Source organism: Nyctereutes procyonoides, unplaced genomic scaffold (assembly GCF_905146905.1).
Source record: "Nyctereutes procyonoides isolate TBG_1078 unplaced genomic scaffold, NYPRO_anot_genome, whole genome shotgun sequence".
Classification (NCBI taxonomy): domain Eukaryota; kingdom Metazoa; phylum Chordata; class Mammalia; order Carnivora; family Canidae; genus Nyctereutes; species Nyctereutes procyonoides.
This window is the reverse complement of record NW_026575144.1, coordinates 15,830,153-15,850,622: the sequence shown is the minus strand read 5'-3', so window position 1 is coordinate 15,850,622 and position 20,470 is coordinate 15,830,153. Positions and strand designations below refer to the sequence as shown.

The 20,470-nt window shown below is 35.3% G+C and overlaps 1 protein-coding gene across 1 annotated transcript in view; it reads left to right on the top strand.

Annotated features, from left to right (window-relative positions):
* The window catches only part of HEATR1 (HEAT repeat containing 1), a 44,912-nt gene that overhangs the window by 9,635 nt on the left and 14,807 nt on the right, over nt 1–20,470 (top strand). The window contains exons 12-29 of the mRNA XM_055308819.1: nt 651–758; nt 1,857–1,952; nt 2,396–2,484; nt 3,452–3,663; nt 4,312–4,433; nt 5,039–5,230; nt 7,311–7,494; nt 7,639–7,775; nt 8,474–8,666; nt 12,836–13,005; nt 13,405–13,563; nt 14,759–15,001; nt 15,463–15,594; nt 16,283–16,386; nt 16,547–16,690; nt 17,331–17,449; nt 17,547–17,668; nt 18,820–18,948. Coding sequence (XP_055164794.1) covers nt 651–758; nt 1,857–1,952; nt 2,396–2,484; nt 3,452–3,663; nt 4,312–4,433; nt 5,039–5,230; nt 7,311–7,494; nt 7,639–7,775; nt 8,474–8,666; nt 12,836–13,005; nt 13,405–13,563; nt 14,759–15,001; nt 15,463–15,594; nt 16,283–16,386; nt 16,547–16,690; nt 17,331–17,449; nt 17,547–17,668; nt 18,820–18,948 — 2,655 coding nt within the window. The remainder of the gene's footprint in view (nt 1–650; nt 759–1,856; nt 1,953–2,395; nt 2,485–3,451; nt 3,664–4,311; nt 4,434–5,038; nt 5,231–7,310; nt 7,495–7,638; nt 7,776–8,473; nt 8,667–12,835; nt 13,006–13,404; nt 13,564–14,758; nt 15,002–15,462; nt 15,595–16,282; nt 16,387–16,546; nt 16,691–17,330; nt 17,450–17,546; nt 17,669–18,819; nt 18,949–20,470) is intronic.

The window sequence follows — 20,470 nt, the reverse complement described above, 5'->3', positions numbered from 1 at the left end:
CACGATCATGTTAGAACTTCAGAAATTTCTTGGTAATTCACCCTAAATCTTTTTACTAGAAGTTAGACAGGTAAGCAGTTCTTACAATTGGCCTTGAAAGTAAATATTATGAAGAAAAATGTGATTGTTTTGGTTTTTCTCTTCCATACTTAGACTTTCATCTTTCATGGCATTTCATTTCCAAATCTTGGAATGATAGACAAATATCCTTCTTAGTCTGATTACATTTAGTCATTCATTTGACTATCATTGTTGGGTCATTTAGATGAATTGCTTTCTGTCTTCAGTGACCAATTTTTAAAGTTATATTTTCATTTAGGTGCTAATACAGTGATTTATTTTAGATGCTTCTTAGGCTGGAGTCAGATCTACATAAAGAATGCAAAATTACTTCATAAAATTGCCTCACTAAATAAACCTACACACAGACACGTGTACTCAAAATCACAACATTAACAATATACATTTCTTTTTCATCTGTTGTAACTCATACCATGATTCAGAGACGAATATTTTACTTGATTTCTGAAATTAGATGGTGGTTACCAAATATGTTGGGCGTTTTAGGGCAGTTTTCTCTAGTTTTTATTCTTGATCAGATGCTAAGATTTAATGGTGAAATCATTTGGTGATTGTGATGAATCCTGTAGTTTTTAGCAGATTCTGATACCTCTTTGATGCTCAGTCTGAATCATCCACTTGCTCCGGTGAGAATTCTGGCCATTAATCATCTGAAAAATATCATGAAAACATCAGAGGTTTGTATCAAATAGCCTCATTTGTGATATATTCGTCCTTGTGGTGAACAGTGACATTCTAGAATAAGAAATTGAGGTTACCAACTATAATTGATACTGTGTAATTTATAGACATAAGGTAGGTATTTTTAGCATTATGTATTGTAATTAAAGTTACTGTCTTTCTCCACATGTTTTGATTTCATTTTCCCTTCTCCATCAGTGACAGAACATAGATTCTGTTCTAAGTTTCACATTGGGATATTTGTCTACTTGTTAGTTCTTGAGAAAATTTTGGTGACCTTTGATACATGAAACTTGGACTTTAGTTTTATGAGTTCTAGGGATTTTTGTTTTATCTCCCAAAAGAGTGCCCTGTTGCTTTTTTGTGGCATTATTTAGTTCTATTTTTTTCACCACCTACAGGTAGGGATATATTTATACTGACTTGTATTATTATCTTTCTATTACTTTGAATGATTATATGCTTTATTTTCTTTTGTTAAAAATAGGATCTCTTTTTTTTTTTTTAACTGATGGGCACCTAGCTTCTTAGCGCATGCCCTTATCTTTGTAAAAATCTTGATAATAATAGCTAACTTTTAAGAGAGTTTACAGTGTGTAAGGCCTTGTTCTAAGAATTGACATGTATTATTTCATTTTGTAGCAGTCCTTTGAGATAGGTACTGTTAATCCATCTTATGGATGAGAATAGTGAGACCTGAAAAAGTTTACTTGTCCAAGGTCACACAGTTGGTAAGTAGTGGAGTTAGGATTTAAACCTAGGCATTTTGGTTCTTCAGTCTGTGCACTCTCAATAACTGGGCTCTTATTTAGCAAGATGAACTTTATGCAAAAATTATGTTTGGATTATACATATTCTATGGTAGTTTCAGTAGAAACTAGGAAGAGTTTGTACCAAATAATTCTCATCTAAAAAAAGTCATTTAGAGATGATCTAGATCATTCAGTGCAAGTATACTTAGAGTGTTGGAATTTGTGTCCAGGCCAGAGCCTGTGTTTCTTGACTGATAATCTAGAGTGCTTTTCACTAAACTTTCTTTATAGTGTAAAATCTAAGGAGGTTTTAGCAAAAACTAAATTTTTTTTTTCTTTTAGGAAAATGTCGATGAGTCTTTCATAAAAGAAGCTGTTTTAACCCGATTAGGTGATGATAGCATAGATGTTGTTTTGTCAGCCATGAATGCTTTTAAGGTGAGCTAATTTGAGCAGGAACACTGTAATAATGATACACCATTTATAAATATTTTCTTGTGCTTCTCAGGTGATTCTCTGCTTTAGGCATAAACATATTTGGAAATTATTCCTTCAGAGATTTGTTCTCTTAAGAGATAGGCTAACGCCTGATTAAGGAAAGCTCATGGGAGAAATTAGACTGCACAACTTTATATGTATGGAAGTTCTTCAAAAGGGGGAAAAGTGCTTTGTGAATTTTTATCAGTAGTAAATACCTTGGGATCATGGAAAATTATCTCATGAATGCCACTTTTGAGGAATTGCTCTCATTAAGCTTTGAAATTATATCAGGACTGATGGGAGATAAATTCTTTATAATACATTGTTTTTAAAAGTTCATTTAACAAACACCGAATGTATTTGAAGCAAGTAAAGATTTATGGATGTTTTTTCCTCTTTAGATTTTCAGACAACACTTTAGTTCAGAAGTGACAGTTTCAAATCTTCTGAATCTTTTTCAAAGAGCAGAACTTTCAAAAAATAGGGAATGGTATGTATTCATTTCTCCTCATTCTGTTTTGAATTGACAGAATATCAGTTTCGGTTTTTTTTCTTTTTCTTTACATTTTTGCATCTTATAATTTAGTTACATGGTCCTTTGGTCATGGTAGTGGGATGGATAACTCTTTCATTATAAGAAAGTAACTCTTTCATTATAAGAAGAATTAGGATTTATATTGTTCATCATAAACATTTTAAAAAGATCAGAGGGACATGGTCATCATCTGTAGTGTTTGATGAGCTCTAGTTCTTTTGGTTGTCTAAACTTTTTGTATGGAAAAGATGACCTAAACTCCTTGGGGGAGGAGAGCATGTCTTACAGGTTTTTATTTCTGTAAATATAAATATTTGTTATATTTAGTTCTTAGCACATAGTATGTGTTCAGATATTTAACTTATGAGTGAACCCCATAGTTTAACCTAATGATTTGTCAAAAAAATAAATAAAAAAGAGCAGTTTAAAATTACTGTCCCAGGCAGCCTGGGTGGCTCAGCAGTTTAGCGCTGCCTTCAGCCCAGGGCCTATTCCTGGAGACCTGGGATCGAGTCCCGCATCGGGCTCCCTGCATGGAGCCTGCTTCTCCCTCTGCCTCTCTCTCTCTGGGTCTCTCATGAATAAATAAAATATTTAAGAATAAATAATAAATAAATAAAATAAAATAAAATAAATAAAATAAAATAAATAAAAAAATAAAATAAAAAAATAAAATAAATAAAATAATAAAATAAAATAAATAAAATAAAATAAAATAAAATAAAATAAAACAAAACAAAACTACTGTCCCAAACAGCTCCCTTATTAGCTTGGATTTTGAGTGACTGTCTTGATGTCTCTGAATAATGTGTTTGGTGAGGAGATCAGGATAGTGTCAGTAGAGCAGGAACAGTGTAATAATGATTTTTGGTTGAATTTAATTTCCTAATAGGTCTCTCAACCAATTGTGTTTGTGTCTCAGGTATGAGGTACTTGAGGTAGCAGCGGACATATTGATTAAAGAAGAGATACTGAGTGAAAATGATCAGTTGTCAAATCAGGTGGTGGTGCATCTGCTGCCATTTATGATTATTGTCAGTGATGATATGGAATCTGCTGAGATGAAAATTGCTATATATTTATCAAAATCAGGAATTTGCTCTCTTCACCCTTTATTAAGAGGCTGGGAAGAAGGTAAGAATTCAGTTGCCTTTTAGAAAAAAACACTTTAAAAAGAAGATAATTACAATTAAAAATTGGCTCTAATTGTTATTTGAAATCATGTTTGCTATGATCTGTGTCAGCAAGATTCTTAAAGATTTTTGCTAAGGTCAAAAACCTACAGTTGACTCCTGAACAACAAAGGTTTGAACACATGGAATCACTTAAATGCAGGTTTTGTTTTGTTTTGTTTTGATAAGTATAGTACTCTGAATACATTTTCTTTTATTTACAGTACTTTTTTCCTTTAGATTACTTTATTGTGAGAATTCAGTAATACTTATACAAAATATATATAACTGTTTACATTGTGTTATGTTGAGGCTTCCAGTCAACAGTGGGCTATTAGTAAAGTTTTTGAGGAGTCAAAAAAGTTATATGCAGATTTTTGACTGTGTTCGGGAGGGGCTTTGGCAACTCTGTTCCTCATGTTTTTCAACAGTCAGCTATGAAAAGGAAGCTGATCCACAGATAGAGTCAGAATTGGATAAAAGGAAAAATACAGAGCAAAGCTTCATAGGAAAATTGTAAATCTTTTGCCTAGATTTCTTACTCTACAGAATTCGTTAGGTGAGTATTGGTGATATAAGAGTCTTCTGTGTTCAATTTTTTTTTTAACAGCTCTTGAAAATGTGATTAAAAGCACAGACTCAAGAAAACTAATTGGTGTAGCAAATCAGAAGATGATTGCGTTATTGGCTGACAATATAAGTTCAGGGGATCCTTCTTCAGTGTTAAAGATGGTAGGTATGCTGTTAGAGGTCACTTTGGATTTATTTCTCATAATCTTAATTAGATTCTCAGTGTTTGCTTTACTAGATTTTTTAAAAAATAATTTTTGCAATTTTTTGACTACTTTGTTACATTTTAAACATGGATAGCCTTATTTATTATATTCTACAGATTGCTTGAAATCTACAGCCTTATTATATTCTACAGATTGCTTGAAATCTACACTTATATGATTTTTTTGTGATTTTACATTGGACTTAATAAGAATAGTGTGTACTTTTTTGCTTTCCTGTTTCCTCACATTTAAAATATAAAGACATATTTTTTGTTAAAATAGCATAATGTCTAAAAGGATTTTTTTGCATTAGTAAATACCTTCGTCAAGGTATTAGGTGTATAATTTTAAAGCACTTATGCAATTGCCAGATGCAATTATGTTCATTATAGTTTTGAAACTTTATTTTTATTACTACTTAGAAATCAGTGCTTACTACTTTTTAAAGACTTTATATTTGTCATCTGGCTTTAAATGTAAAACACAAGTAGGTCTGAGGGAAGGAAAATTGTTTTGTGCAAACTAAGAGTTTCTAGTAATGGAGTATGTTTATTTTTCAAGGTGGAAGATTTAATAAGCATGGGGGAAAAGGAGTGCTTCAGCCTGAAGCAGAAAGTGACCTTTCATGTGATCATGGCTGTGCTTGTTTCTTGCTGTTCATCTTTAAAAGAAGCTCACTTTCCATTTGCAATAAGAGTCTTCAGTTTGTTGCAGAAAAAAATAAAGAAGCTTGAAAGCGTCATTACTGCAGTGGTAAGGAGTGCTAAGTCTGGAACATTGAGTGAAGTGGTGGCCAGGCTTGTTAATCACAGCAACACTGAAAATTGAGGGCTGTGAAATGCTTTATCTTTGGATAGTAGGGGTGAAATGTGAAGTAGCTTTGGGTAGCAAGAGGTAGTGAGTTAGAAAACTTAATTGAATTATAGAATTTCAGAGTTGTGATGTTTTGTTCCTGGTAGTTGACTCTCCTTTGTATTATCTTTATTAAAGGATAATTATGTGAGTTAATGCTTGACTACCCTTTGTGATGAAGAATTCACTAGACATGTTAGTGCTTAAACAAAATATTACTTTATTCTGTTGTTTACTAAATGGATTTTTTTTTAAGATTTTTATTTATTTGAGAGAGAGTGTGTTCATGGGGGTGGGTGCAGAGGGAGAGGGAAAAAAATCTGAAGCAGAATGCCTGCTGAGCGTGGAGCTCTCCATGGGGCTTGATCCCGTGACCCTGAAGTCATGACCTGAGCCAAAACCAAGAGTTGATTGTTTAACTGAGCTATCCAGGTACCCCAACAATTGATCTTTTGTATTATTTTAATATTACATCAGATTTGGATCTTACCAGCTTACTATTGGCTTTGACAGTATTGGCTACAGAACATGTTTCAATTGTTTATATTTTTAAGCTAATATCACATCCTGAGGTAATAGGATTATTTCTTTTAATATCTTTAATAGTATTTTTTTTAAAGATTTATTTATTTATTTATGATAGACACACAGAGAGAGAGAGAGAGAGAGAAGCAGAGACACAGGCAGAGGGAGAAGCAGGCTCCATGCCAGGAGCCCGACGTGGAACTCGATCCCAGGACTCCAGGATCGCGCCCTGGGCCAAAGGCAGGCGCTAAACCGCTGAGCCACCCAGGGATCCCTCTTTAATAGTATTTTGTTTTTATTTGTCCTCCAACCTTCAGAGGGCTCCTCAGTTTAGGATTTGCTGAACGAATCACATCTTTCTCACATTTACATGTACCTTCAAGATTTTAAGTTCTGGTCATAGTCATTATTACCTATAATTATGAGAACATTAAAATTGTGAACCTTTGGGGCTCCTGGGTAGCCCAGTCAGTCAAGCATCCAACTCTTGGTTCTGGCTCAAGTAATGACCTCATGTCATGGGATCAAGCTGTGCATCGAGCTCTGCACTCTGAATGGAGTCTGCTTCAGATTGTCTCCCTTTGTCTCCCACTTGCAGGTGCTGTCTCAAATAAATAAGTAAAAATCTTAAAAAAACTAAAAGAATGAATCTTCATATTTTAAAAAGTAGCCCAGATAAGCCCTTCTTAATTTCTTTCTTTGTTATCCTTTGTAGTATGTGATAACCTGAATGGTGTTTTCCCTTGGTGTTAAAAGTGTGGACAGATTGAGTGTTTTATATATGTGCAGTTAATATGCTGTTTTATATTTAGTACCCTTTCTGGGAGTCATGAGCCTCTTTCCAGCTGTAACAGCGTATTGACCCATGTAATCCCTTACTAGAGACCTTTTCTTTTAAGTCTGGTTTTGGGTTATTTTCCTTCCAAGTTACTTCTCTGCACTCTCCTGTACAGAGTCTGATTTATCATTTTTCTTCATATTTTGTCAAGCTACTTTTTAGTATCTGCGGTATAATTTCTAAACATACTCACATTTTGCTACTTGTTTAGAATTATTTACAAGTTTGGAGTTTTTACTATGTACCCTCTTCAGATTAGCAATAAGAGTGTGACAGGAGAAAGGTCCTATTAAGTGTCTTCTGGAAATCCAGCTCCTCTCTGTAGAAATGTGCTACTCAATAAGCATAAGTTATATGAGTAACATTTGTTTTTAGACACATTTCAAGAAAATATAGATAAAATGAAGCTGTAGGTAACTTAGTATCTTTTTTTTTCTAAATAGTAATGTTTGAACCTTTTTACAAATTTGGTTAAAGCTATTAATCCTGACCCACTTAAATGCATAGAGACAAAATTTTGCATATTACCCAGTCACACATCCATTGCAGTCCCCCTGTGTATAACCCATGCTTAGAACCCTTTCTTATTTGTGCTCTTTGCTTCCTTTACCATTTCAGGAAATCTCCTCAGAATGGCATTTTGAGCTGATGATGGACAGAGAAATACCAGGGCAACTGTGGGCACATTACATAGAGCAGCTGAACACTGCCCAGCATGTTGTTGTGGAGGATTCTGTTTTACTCATATTTTCACTGAAAAATTTTATTCATGCACTAAAGGCTCCTAAATCTTTTCCTAAAGGTAGGATGAAGTATGACATTTGAATGTAATACTCTAGAAGACGGAATTATTGTCTCCGTAACTCTTTCTCTTGAGTGAAAAGTTCTCACCAGTGTGTTTACATAAGTTTGAGCTTCGTTTCTCTTTTTCTTCGTGTCCATGTAGATGATATATGGTGGAATCCTGAACAACTGGAAGAAGACAGCAGAGCCTATCTGCGCTTGCTGATTGGGCTCTTTGAGATGATACTCAGTGGTGCTGATGCCATTCATTTTAGGGTTATGATGAAACTTTTCATAAAGGTACTGGGCTCATCTTTTTCAGGCATATTCTCCCTTTCAGAAATTATAGGAGAGCATTTGAGTTATGGCTGTTTTTACTGAAAATGAAAGTAGATTTTTAAACAATAAAGTGTGTGATAATGCACACAGGCCTTATGAAGTAGTACTGTCATCATACCCCATGCCCCAACACTGCCCCATGCCTACTAGTGTTGTATTTACTAATCATAGCAGCCCAATCTGTTTGGTTGGTTAATTCATTACCAGTGAGAAACTGCCGTTCAGAGGGGCGAGTTAACGTATGTAACTCAGTTAAGAAATTTCAGTGACCTCCGTGTTGCCAGGTCTGGTAGTAAAGTGTCTGTTTCTTATGTGACTGGCCCCTCTCAAGTGGCATGTGGCACCATCGGTGATGCTCACTCCAGCTTGGAATGCTTGCCTAATGAGGCTTCCCCAGCATCACAAGTCTTGGTTTTCTGCTTATCTTATTTCTCATGTTGTTGTTCATTGTATTCAAATGTAACGTTATAATGAGTCCTTTGAATTCATTTATATCCTTCTCATTGGTTAAAATAGGTGTGGGAAATTTTAAGTCATGAGACAGGCAAATTATTGCAAGAGATTATTTGTTTCCTGTAATTGTACGGTAGTGAAAAAAGGAGTTGGAACCAACTTAATGTGAGTAAAAACTAAACTTCACTGTTATTTGCTTAATTTAGGTGCATCTAGAAGATGTTTTTCAGTTATTCAAGTTCTTTTCTGTTTTATGGACATATGGGTCTAGCCTTTCAAATCCACTTAACTGCAGTGTGAAAACAGCACTACAAACTCAAGCTCTTTATATAGGTTATGCGATGCTCTCTGCTCAGAAGGTACAGAATAAACATCAGCTGGCATCTGTATCTTCTCCAGGTATTATGAGTAGCTTGTTGTGTTCTGTCATGACCAATTTTAATGCTTTCTCTATATGTGGTTTATGTAAGTTGTAGTTGGGAGAATTTCTTTTTGATTTTTTTTTTTTAATAGAGTGCTCATAGCACGTCCACTCTTACCGTGCTATTTGTGTGTTATGTGTAATTTATGTTTGTATGTATAAACTATATACTTTCTTGTGTTTGTTTTTAGATTTTTCTGATTTACTTGGGAGAGCCCATGCAAGCACTTGCACCAGCAGTGGGGGAGGGGCAGAGGGAGAAGGAAAAGCAGACTCCTCACTGAACAGGAAGCCTGACATGGGGCTCGATTCCAGGACCCTAAGATCATGACCTGAGCCACCTAGGCGCCCCTATACAAGCTACTTTTAATCACCAAAACAGATAGTAGAAATGGCAAATGATTAATCATGGGTTGTTAATATCCACCTATTCATGTTCTAAGTTTCAGTGGTACAGGGAGAAGCCAGGCCATTTAATTCTATATTCACCTGACTACTTATAAAATGGGTCTCCGCTCAGACAACCTTCTTGAATTTGTCTCCTTTATCAGGTGTTAAGGCATTTTCAAGTTGGGCACTCACTAATAAAAACACCTCAAAATTTTATTTTTGAAAAAATGAAATTTGCAAATTTTACAAAAGATGCAGAATTTTTAAAACATAGGTACTTACAAGCTACTGACAAATGAATCTGGCAGAATTAAGCCCTATAGCTATTAAAGGTGAGAGAACTGATAAGGATGATGGATATGATTGATACTTCAAGCTGGAATGATTTTAATGTCAAAGGAATAAGAATGGCCCTTGGGAAATTTGAAAGTGTTGTAGATTTTTCTTTTAACTCAAAAAAAAAAATTAACTTAAAAAAAAATTGCTCTTTATAAATGTTCTGAGAAAGCAAAGTGAATGATGATATGCTTTTCCCAAAACAATTTCTCAATGTTTATCTTTCATCAGCTCTCTGAAAGAGCACATAAGTATAATTGTAAACAAAATTTTGTTAAATACTAGGTAATATACACAAAGAGATTTCAAGTTTTACTTACCAAAAAAAATCCCATGAATATAATGATTTCTTTACTACTAAAAATTACAGTCCCTATTTTTAGGTTTTTTCATTTTATTTTTTTTTCCCCTTTGGGTAAGAAGACATCCTAAACATTTTTTTAAACTTTAATTCTTTAACAAAAGTATCATTGCAAGTATTTTATTACAAGCATAATTATATATTAATAGTAAATATGAAAATTTATTTGCAAATGTCTGCAGACTATTCCATTGTATGGAAATAGCATGATTTATTAAAATGGTTATTTTCTGTTAAATGGGGGGGGGCATTAAATAAATAAATAAATAAATAAGTAAGTTTGGGAGTATTCGTAAAGGTATATATATCTTATTTAGAGGTCATAACTATTTTGATTTTCTAATTAACTATGGGATGTCTATTATCTTGTAGTATCAAAAGCAGTGGTTCCTGAGGAATGTATGTCTCCAGGATCAAAAGACTTAACTTTTCCCCAGTATTGCTGCAAGATAGGCTCCCTGCCTACCCCTGCTGCCTTGTCATCTGTCACCTTCCTTCTTTCTAAAGTACTTTTGCATTTATGCCGCTTACAAATATCACAATATTCTTCTGGAAACAGGAGAGATGCACCTTGTTTTACTGGGAAACTCAAAGGAGCACACTAGAGTCCCCAGGGGCCTAAAGTGGGAGGTCATTTAGCCATGGCATCTGTCCTCTGCGCTTGCCACTTGGTGTATGCAGTGACCTTCTCTCCGTACATTGTCTTTGAAGGTCTAGGAAGTGATGGCTGGTACTTCTTTTAATCTGTTTACAAAAAATGTTAACGCTATTCAAAAGAAAAAGGAACTCGGGATCCCTGGGTGGCGCAGCGGTTTAGCGCCTGCCTTAGGCCCAGGGCGTGATCCTGGAGACCCAGGATCGAATCCCACGTTGGGCTCCCGGTGCATGGAGCCTGCTTCTCCCTCTGCCTGTGTCTCTGCCCCTCTCTCTCTCTCTCTCTGTGACTATCAGGAAGGAGGGAAGGAGGAAGAAAAGAAAAGAAAGAAAAAGGAATTGCCTCATTAACATAGTATTGTGTTACAGGAATTAAGTTTTTGTCAGTGGCTTGGGAGTCTAACCACCATTTATTACTTTCCGTGCAGATTCCAGGTTAGTCCTACATGTAGCAAATTTTGTTAGACAAACATTTAACATGGCTTGTAAGAAGATGTAGACTGCTTTTGGTTTTTTTTAATACCCAAACAATATGGTAAATTTATAAAACCAAAGCTCAGTATCTTGTTCATTTTTTATGTAAAATATGCTATTTTAAGTCTAAATAAAATGACTTGGGAGAATGAAGTCGTATCGATTTTAAATAGAAAAACATTCCTAGAAGCTGATTGTTTAGATAAGGTAGTGTTTGCTTCCCTTGAGTTCCAGTATGTTACTTGGATGTGGTAACTCTAGTGCTTAGTACTGGAATTTGTTTTGAATTATACAGGGAATTTTAGGAAATAGTATCTTGGCCTGAAGCTGCCCTTTGTGTGAATTCAATTTTACAGGTGTTTGTTTCTGACTTTATTTTATAAATTACCATTACAGAGACCAAGAAAGAGTTCCAGCTTTCAGTTTACCTTTTCAGAAAAGTTCAAAAGCTTGTTGAGCTCTTTCTTACCACTCCAGAAGTGGAATATATGGAATGGATCATTACTAGCAAAATAAAAGTCACTGCAATTTATCTCAGTAGATAGCATGGGATAAAGCTTAAGTAAATAATTATCATCAAAGGAATTTAGGTGTCTTTTTATACCAGAGACATCCTTTCAGAAAACCCCAATCTAGTTGATTGTACAGATGCATTCTACCATATATCTTTGAAGCAGGTTTTTCAGTGCCTTTAAACTGAGCAGGGCATGGAATGAAGAAAAGCTTCCAAATTCTTGGTCTAAAATGAACATAACTTTGAAAGTTGACAATGCATACAGACAAAAACAAAACCATAAGCCAAGTTGCTTTGAAGAATAATGCAGAATTTCTAAATAAAATATTTGCAAAATGAGTGCCGCATATTTTTAAAAAACAAGCATTTGACCAAATAGAGTTCATTCCAACAACACAACATTGGTTCAGAATAATGAACTCTTAACTGGCCATATCAGTGTTAAAGGAGAAAATTCATATTATCGTTTTCCAAAGAACTGAAAAGGCATTAGATAATCAGTAATTACTTTTAATTAAGTGACAACAAAGTAGGAGTAACATAATAAAACTACTTCTCAAGTCAAAAGCTAGCATTTTCACTGCAGATTTGGGGAAACAAAAGCATTCCTGTTAAATTCATCGCTGGTTCTAGAAGTAGTAGCTGGCAGAAGTAGCTATTTCAGGTACTGATGGAATGTAGAAATGATAAAGCTGTGGAATTCTTAGGTGGATTATTAAATAGGACATTTGGCTAGCTATTTGGAAACATTAAAAAGACTCCAACCTTATTCCTTAGACAAAAATTTCACTTGAACTAAAGGTTTCACATTAAAGAAACAAACCAGCTTAGCTCTAGTATTAGAAGACAACAGGACATGTGGCCTCTCTAAATATGGAGACAGACACTTGAACAACTCAGAGTGAGGAGGGCCTGCCTTTCTAAAACTAGAAGAATAATTGAACTTATTTCTGCATTGGAAACTCAGACCTCAATTAAGGACAAAATATTTGCAAAGCATGATGCACGATAGGTAGTTTGCACACTTGGAAAAATATATGTACAGAGATGTTTGTAGCAGTTTTAATGCTGAAAGACAAGCAGCAGATGAACTTTCACCAGTAAGATACTGGTTTAAAAAATACAGAAAATACAGTGGAGAAACATACAGTTTTAAAAGAATGCTTTAATTTAGACACATACATTTCCAAAATAAATTGAGATATGATAGTTCCTCTGTGTGTGTGTACACACTGGGTGTGTTGCTCTCATTTGTGTGTTTTCAGGAGGATACACTAGCATGTATCTAACATTTTGCTAGAATCTTCGGAGAGAATTTCAGTGAGGGGGGAAAACTTCAACATCTACCCTTTGGTACTATTTACGTTTTGTACTGTTTTTTTTCTAATTGCTAATTTTTTTTTTCCCTTTGGTTTTAGTGGTGACATCTCTACTCATTAATCTGGGAAGCCCTGTAAAGGAAGTACGAAGGGCCTCCATTCTTTGTCTTCAGGCCCTCAGTGGAGTGGTGTCTCGGTTCCATCTGGTAATAGATCATTTGGTTCCTAAAACAGAGGAGATCACCTCAGATGCCACCTATGCTGCTCAGGTAAACTCATCAGCAAAGAAGATTGATCATGTGCATATGTCTGTGTATACCCATCAACAGTTTCATCCTTTCTTGACATTTTGCTTTGTAGGAATTTTGATTGACTTAAGTCATTGAATTTAGAAACTAATGTCAATGTCTGCATGTCTTCCATTTTTTAAAAGATAACAGTACAGTGTTTCAGTTATGCTTTGCTTTCTTTGGCTAAAAGGCCAGTATTTGAGTTTTAATAGTAAGCTAACTGAGAGGTATTGATGCCGTTTTGTTAAGGTTTCAAGGGGAAATGAAAAATGGTTATTAGTATCACATAATTTGGAAAAGAATCTTCCATAATTAGTACATTTAGCCCCTGTAGTTCTTTAACTCTTTTTTATCCAATTTTCTTTTTTGATGTTCTAGGATTTAGCTGCTTTATTCGAAGAACTACAGAGAGAAAAGAAACTGAAATCTTATCAGAAGTTATCTGAAACTTTGAAAAACCTACTTAATTGTGTGTATAGTTGCCCATCTTACATTGCAAAGGATTTGGTGAAAGTACTTGAGGAAGTCAACAATGAGGTATGTGCAATGCAAGTGGCTTGTACATTCCATGTAACGTTACAAAATACTATTGTATTTGCTCATGTTTGAGGAAAACATTTGCAGGAGTTACAAATATGCACTCATAAATGAAAATTTTCTTACTGATTTGGGAGGGGGGAGTGTTGGTATAGAAACAGGTACAGAACATAAACAAGCAAATATTGGTGGGTTTTTTTTTTCCCATTTTAAAATTGTGTATTTTCCCTACTTAATCATTTTCTTGATCTGAAGTGATTTTTAAGAAATGGGGAAAAACACTGAAGGTGCACTGCTGAGAAAACGGTTGGTTTGTGTGTTTTGGTGAAAATCCTCCACAAGGTAATGTATTTGAACATAAGAGTGAAGATTCCAGAATCATTTGTTCATTCGTAAGATGTATGTGGTTGAACATTCTTCTGTGGGAAAATCCATAGCTTTCATTACGTAGTCAGAAAGGCCTTATGATAACAGAGAAGGAGGTTGTGAAGCACTTGTTTATGTGATGGCATGTGTCAGCAGCAGTGTTCCAAAAATGCCTAGATGCTTCACAGTCTTGAACTGACTACAACCTAGAGAACTAAAACAGGGGTAAAATGCAGTGAAAACCACATGATTAGATTTTCTTGGTGGGAGCAAACAGATGGCATTTATCAGCTCTGTTTCCCTTGTAGTTTAAACTAGGAATTGACCGTCTTGTTCTGTGAAGGATCAAATAGTCAATATTTGAGGCACTGTGGGTGACACAGTCTTTCTGAGGGTCGTCAGCCCTGCCATTGCATTGTGAAAGCCAGAGCCAGTTATGTAAACAAATGAGCATGGCTGTGTTTCAGGAAATAAAATTTACAAAAACAGATGGTCCTCTGGATTTGGCCCATAAGCCGTAATTTGCTAGCATTTGGTTTAGTCATTAAAGACCTCACATTATACTTTGAAGGTTTATTTGGTGAAACGTGCTATTTTAGAGAAAGCTAGAATTTATTATTGTAGTCTAAAGCTTTAGTTTGTATTTCCTGTTGTCAAAAAGTGTTGGGACACCCATAAATTACTCATCTCTAAAGGGTTTACAGCTTTTGATCATTATAAACTGGCTAAGCTCCCAGTCTTGCAACATCATATCTTTGGATGTCTTTGTAAAACAAGCAAAAATATATCATATGGATAAATGTTTGCTAATCAATTTCCCAAACTTTAGATGGTGCTTTCTCAGCTGTTGCCTATGGTTGAACAACTGTTAGAAAAGGTCCAGAAGGAGCCAACAGCTGTCCTGAAAGATGAGGCCATTATTCTACATCTTATTCTGGGAAAATATAATGAATATTCAGCTTCCCTTTTACATAAGGACCCAAAGAGTCTAGATATATTTATACAAGCCGTGCATACAACAAAGGAACTTTACACAGGAATGCCAACTATACAGATAACAGCTCTTGAAAAGGTCAGTGACTTTCTTCAGAAACTAAAATATAGGGGGATCCCTGGTGGCTCAGCGGTTTAGCGCCTGCCTTTGACCCAGGGTGTGATCCTGGAGTCCTGGGATCGAGTCCCACATCAGGCTCCCTACATGGAGCCTGCTTCTCCCTCTGCGCCTCTCTCTCTCTTTCACAAATAAATAAAATCTTTACAAAATTTGTTATAAAAAAGAAACTAAAATATGTTCAAGCTCAAAATTTTGTAGTTTTTTTACTTGGAGAAGCTAAAGTGGACTGGGCATGTTTTAAAAGGGATTTATTTGTCCTGTTTTTTGCAAAATTGAATGGTGTACATGTGTGATTAAAACTGCATTTTAGCTGACAAAATGGGAACAATTTTACATTGTAACAAAGAACAATATAAAGGTTATTTTTGGAATTCACATTTGTTTGTTGCATTCAATTGCCTTTTTTCTACCTCCTCTAGATTACAAAGCCATTTTTTGCAGCTATATCAGATGAAAAAGTTCAGCAGAAGCTTTTGCGCATGTTGTTTGATTTATTGGTGAATTGTAAAAATTCACATTGTGCTCAGACCATTAGCAGTGTTTTTAAAGGGGTAAGTTGCAAACTTTCTGAAAATCTCTGATTTCCAGTGCTTTTAGAAGTCAGATGTTAGCATTAACAAGAATTGTGGACAAATAGCTCATAGACAAGTGCAAAATCAAAATTAAAAGTTTTCACCACTATTTTTATTGTGTGAAATATTTATAGTTTTAGCCAGGTTAGGTATGTGTGTTGATTTGAATCTTAAGGTTAGATGGGATCTACCTGTTTTATACAAGGATGTTAAATAGAATACAGGTTATACTTGTACATAGTTGTACATCAGAACAACCATTTGTTTTGTTATTTAAAAATACAGAATACAAGTTCACAAAAATAGGTAATAGTATGGGGAGTCCCAGTATCCAGATTTAGCAGTTCTCAGGATTTTAACATATTTTCTTAGATTTCTAAGATACGTTACGTGAAACAAATTAAGGTGCAGAGCAGTGTGTATAATACACTCCTGTTTTTGTGGTATTGGTATTGTTTTCATCTTTATATAGCTGTTGGGATATGGAAAAGCATACATAAGAAACTGTCAGTAGTGTTTGCCTTTGGAGATTGACTTGGGCACTAGAGTCCTAGGGAAATGTGAAGTGGATATGGACATTTTCACTGTATCTTTTTAAGTCAACATTTATTTCTCTAATTTTATACCATGGAAGTGTATCATCAGTCATTCTTCCTTCATATTTCAGATTTCTGTTAATGCTGAACAAGTCAGAATAGAACTGGAACCACCAGACAAAACTAAGTCCTTGGGCACAATTCAGCAAACAAGAAGACAAAAAATGCAGCAGAAGTAAGAGGAGTGTGATGAGAACATTCTGTTTATTCCCCAGACCTTGAATGTTACGAAACCATTATGATTTTTTGATATCCATCACTTTGGCATAAATGAGTGATAATTTTTATTTTCTATTGATAGTGTTTGCTTTTCCAATTTTTTATCTGTTTCCCAGAAAATTACAAGATCTAGAATCTGTTCAGGAAGTTGGAGGTTCTTACTGGCAAAGAGTAACCCTCATCCTAGAATTACTGCAGCACAAAAAGAAACTCAAAAATCCTCAGATACTGATACCGACTCTTTTTAACCTGCTGTCAAGGTACTGACACTTGCCTTTGCTTTTGATCTATGAGAGAATAGGGTTCTAATTCATTTACATCTTATTTAATATTCTTTTTAAAATATAGTCTTTTCTTGCTTAACTAGTCTGTAAAATAAAGCAAGTTAAGTACTGTAGTTGAAAGATTAAAAGAAAGGTGTTAGGTACCCATTGCCAGTGCCCCAGAATGAATGATCTCCTGTGTTGTATAGTGAATGACCATTCCCCTTAGAGTCTACGTCTTTATTTTCAACACCATGTCCCTGGGGCATCTTTACTTTAAAGATACAGTGTGAAACTTACTATATTTTTTAGGTGTAACTTACCAGATAGAGAACTGTAGTGTATGCTGTTGTATTGTGGATATTTGCTTTTGTCTGAAAAACAATGTAGTCCTCAAGGTTGTCCTCTACAATTTCAAATAGGTTGATGCAAAGTGCAACAGGGAGGAGAGATAAAATTTGACTTTAAGCACCTCTTATGAGAAAAAAATCAGATCTTACATCTTTTTTATGACTACATTTAATGTTAATATTTTAGTTATTCCTAATTAAATGTGTTCTGGACAGTGGTCATTAATGTATCACTGAAATTGTATAACTTTCATTTCCCATTATTTCCTTTCCGGGGCATCCCGAAGGAGTTTAGAACCTCTGCCACCGGAGCAGGGAAATATGGAATACACCAAACAATTAATTCTTAGTTGTTTGCTCAACATCTGCCAAAAACTCTCTCCAGATGGTGGCAAAATATCAAAGGGTATGTACTTTGTTGGAAGGAAACGGTAGAAGAATTACCTGCTTTGCATGTGAATGTACCTACCACTTAGAGATTTTTTTCTTTCTCATCACTATAGATGTTCTAGATGAGGAAAAGTTCAATGTGGAATTGATTGTTCAGTGCATCCGTGTTTCAGAGATGCCACAGACCCATCACCATGCCCTTTTACTTTTGGGTACTGTTGCTGGAATATTTCCTGTAAGTATTCATGATCTGAGACTTCAGCAAATATTTTAGATATTTTCTTTCTTCACTAGAAATGTGTAAGTGCTCACTGGTCTGAATTCTGTGGACCTTGGGTCTTACTGGTGGGACTTTCAGCCCTGTCTCGTAATAGCGGAGGGTAGCATGAGCTGGTTGATCTTGCTAATTTGGGTCCTTGGGAGTAATAGTGACCTTCATAGGATTATTGGTGAGGATGTGACTGGTAGTTTATGGTTTATAGTCAACACAGCGTGGCATGGTGTAACTGTCCAATAATCGTGTTCATGTTATTTGAAAAAATTACCATCCCGTTATCCTCAGACAGCCTTCAGCCAGTGAGTTGAGAAAAAGTAATTTGCTTATAAACTACCTCAGTTAAGGAAATCATGTTCCTTATAGAAGTACATCTTTTGAAGAAAGTGAAATTTTTTTCCTATGGGGGATTTAGGTCACAGGTTCTTAACATGGAGTTCTTTGTGAGCTTTAGTGGTCTTTCAGTATATTAATACCATGTGCCAGATTTTATGCATACAGGATTTTTTTTCTTGGAAAAGAGTTAGTAGCCCTCAGGGGAGTTGATAATCTAAGAAAAATTAAGAATCAGTGATGTTTTTGTCTTTATTGAAATATAGTTCATACACCGTAAAATTCACCCATTTAAATAGGCATACTATTCACTGATTAAAGTAAGTTCACATTTATAAAAATATCACATGGTCTACATCCCCAACATTTTCATCACCTCCAAAAAGAAACACTGTAATCATTAACAGTCACTCCTCATTCCCTCTTATCACTACAATTTTTGCACTGGCAACCCTGATCTTTCTCTTCTGTATAATATTCTACCCACCAGCAGTTTATAATACTAATTTCTCCAAATCCTCCCTGCTAGTTGGTCTTTTTTTTTTTTTTTTTTTTTTAAGTCATCTTAGTGTGTGTGAAGTATCTTATGATTTGGATTTTGCCCATGTTGAGCATCTTTTCATGTGCTCATTGACCATTTCTTTGTCTTTGAAGATACGTCTTTGGATCATTTGCCCATTTTTAAATGGGATTATTTCTTTTATTGCTGGGTTATAAGGAATCATTGATAATTTAGTGTGCTCAAAATAGAAAATGTTGAAAGATGTGTTTTCTTTCAGGATAAAGTTCTACACAATATCATGTCTATTTTTACATTTATGGGAGCCAACGTCATGCGCCTAGATGATACTTACAGTTTTCAAGTTATTAACAAGACCGTGAAAATGGTTATTCCAGCACTTATTCAGGTAACCTGTCTTTATACCGTCATTAGGGGTTTTTTGTTTTTTTTTTAAAGTAGGCTCCACAACCAATGTGGAGCCCAGTGCTGGGCTTGAACTCACAATCCTGATATCAAGACCTGAGCTGAAATCAAGAGTTGGACACTTAACCTCCTGAGCCACCCAGAACTGCCCACCTCCCCAATATTTTTTGTTTTTTAATCTTAAAATTTTTATGTAGTGTGAAACTTTAGTAGTAAATAAGTGACATTAAAAGCCTTTGTGAAATGCTCAGGTATTTGGGCTTCTTAAATTTCAGAATAGTGAAGCTAATAATTAGTCTTAGTAACAATGTCCTTTCCAAAAATATGAATCAACATGTATAGCTGGTTATGCTGTGCTAAAAGGCTGTAACTATACGTGTCTTAATGTTACTCTGACAGTGAATTTAAGTTTGCTATATATTTCAAGACATTGCAGTTGGATAATAAATACCCTTATTGAGGTCAATGAAGATAGAACATTTTATTTTATTTTATTTACTTATTTTTTTAAATTTTTATTTATTTATTCATGAGAGACACACAGAGAGAGAGAGAGGCAGAGACACAGGCAGAGGGAGAAGCAGACTCTATGCAGGGAGCCTGATGTGGGACTTGATCCCAGGTCTCCAAGATCAGGCCCTGGGCTGAAGGTGGCACTAAACTGCTGAGCCACCTGGGCTGCCTGAAGATAAGACATTTTAGAGCTAAAGTGGCAAATTTGTTAATATACAATTCAACAAACATTTTCCAAGTGTTCTCTAAGAGCCATGTACTCAGAGATGATTGAGTCTCTGCCAGTAAGGCTGAACCATTTGAAACTAAAAAGCAGCCTTGAAGATGAAAGAGCTTGGTTATCTGCTTGAGTCTTCTGTTTACCACTACCTGTTGTTCATGTCTTCCTCACATTGACCATTCCGGGAATGACCATCAGTACCATATCCTTTTAATCTTGGTATTAGGTTGATATTTTCTGTGTCCAGGAAGTTGGCAAATACAGGACACAGATATAAAAAGGAAAATAACTGTATTCATCAGTATCATATATGCCAGTTGAATAGGTCAGTGCTGGAAGAGTTCAGAATAAAGGCAGTATGTATGGGCCTATGTATGGGCCAGGAGGACCACAGATTTTCATAAGAAATAGAATTTGAGGGACACCTGGGTGGCTCAGCAGCGGTTGAGCACCTGCCCCTGGCTCAGGGTGTGATCTGTGGTCTCAGGATCGAGTCCCACATCAGGCTTCCTGCCTGGAGCCTGCTTCTCCCTCTGCCTACGCCTCTGCCTTTCTCTCTCTGTGTCTTTCATGAATAAATAAATAAAATCTTTAAAAAGAAAAAAAAGAAATAGAATTTGAATGGATATGAAGGACAGGATTTGCTTGATTATATGGCAGGGTCTGGGAGTGTGGACAGTGTGTGTGTGAAGGATGTAATATGGATGGATTTGTGGAGTGCAAAGCGCTAAGACATGGAGAAGCAGAGGGTATTGGTTCGTTCCATTCTTTC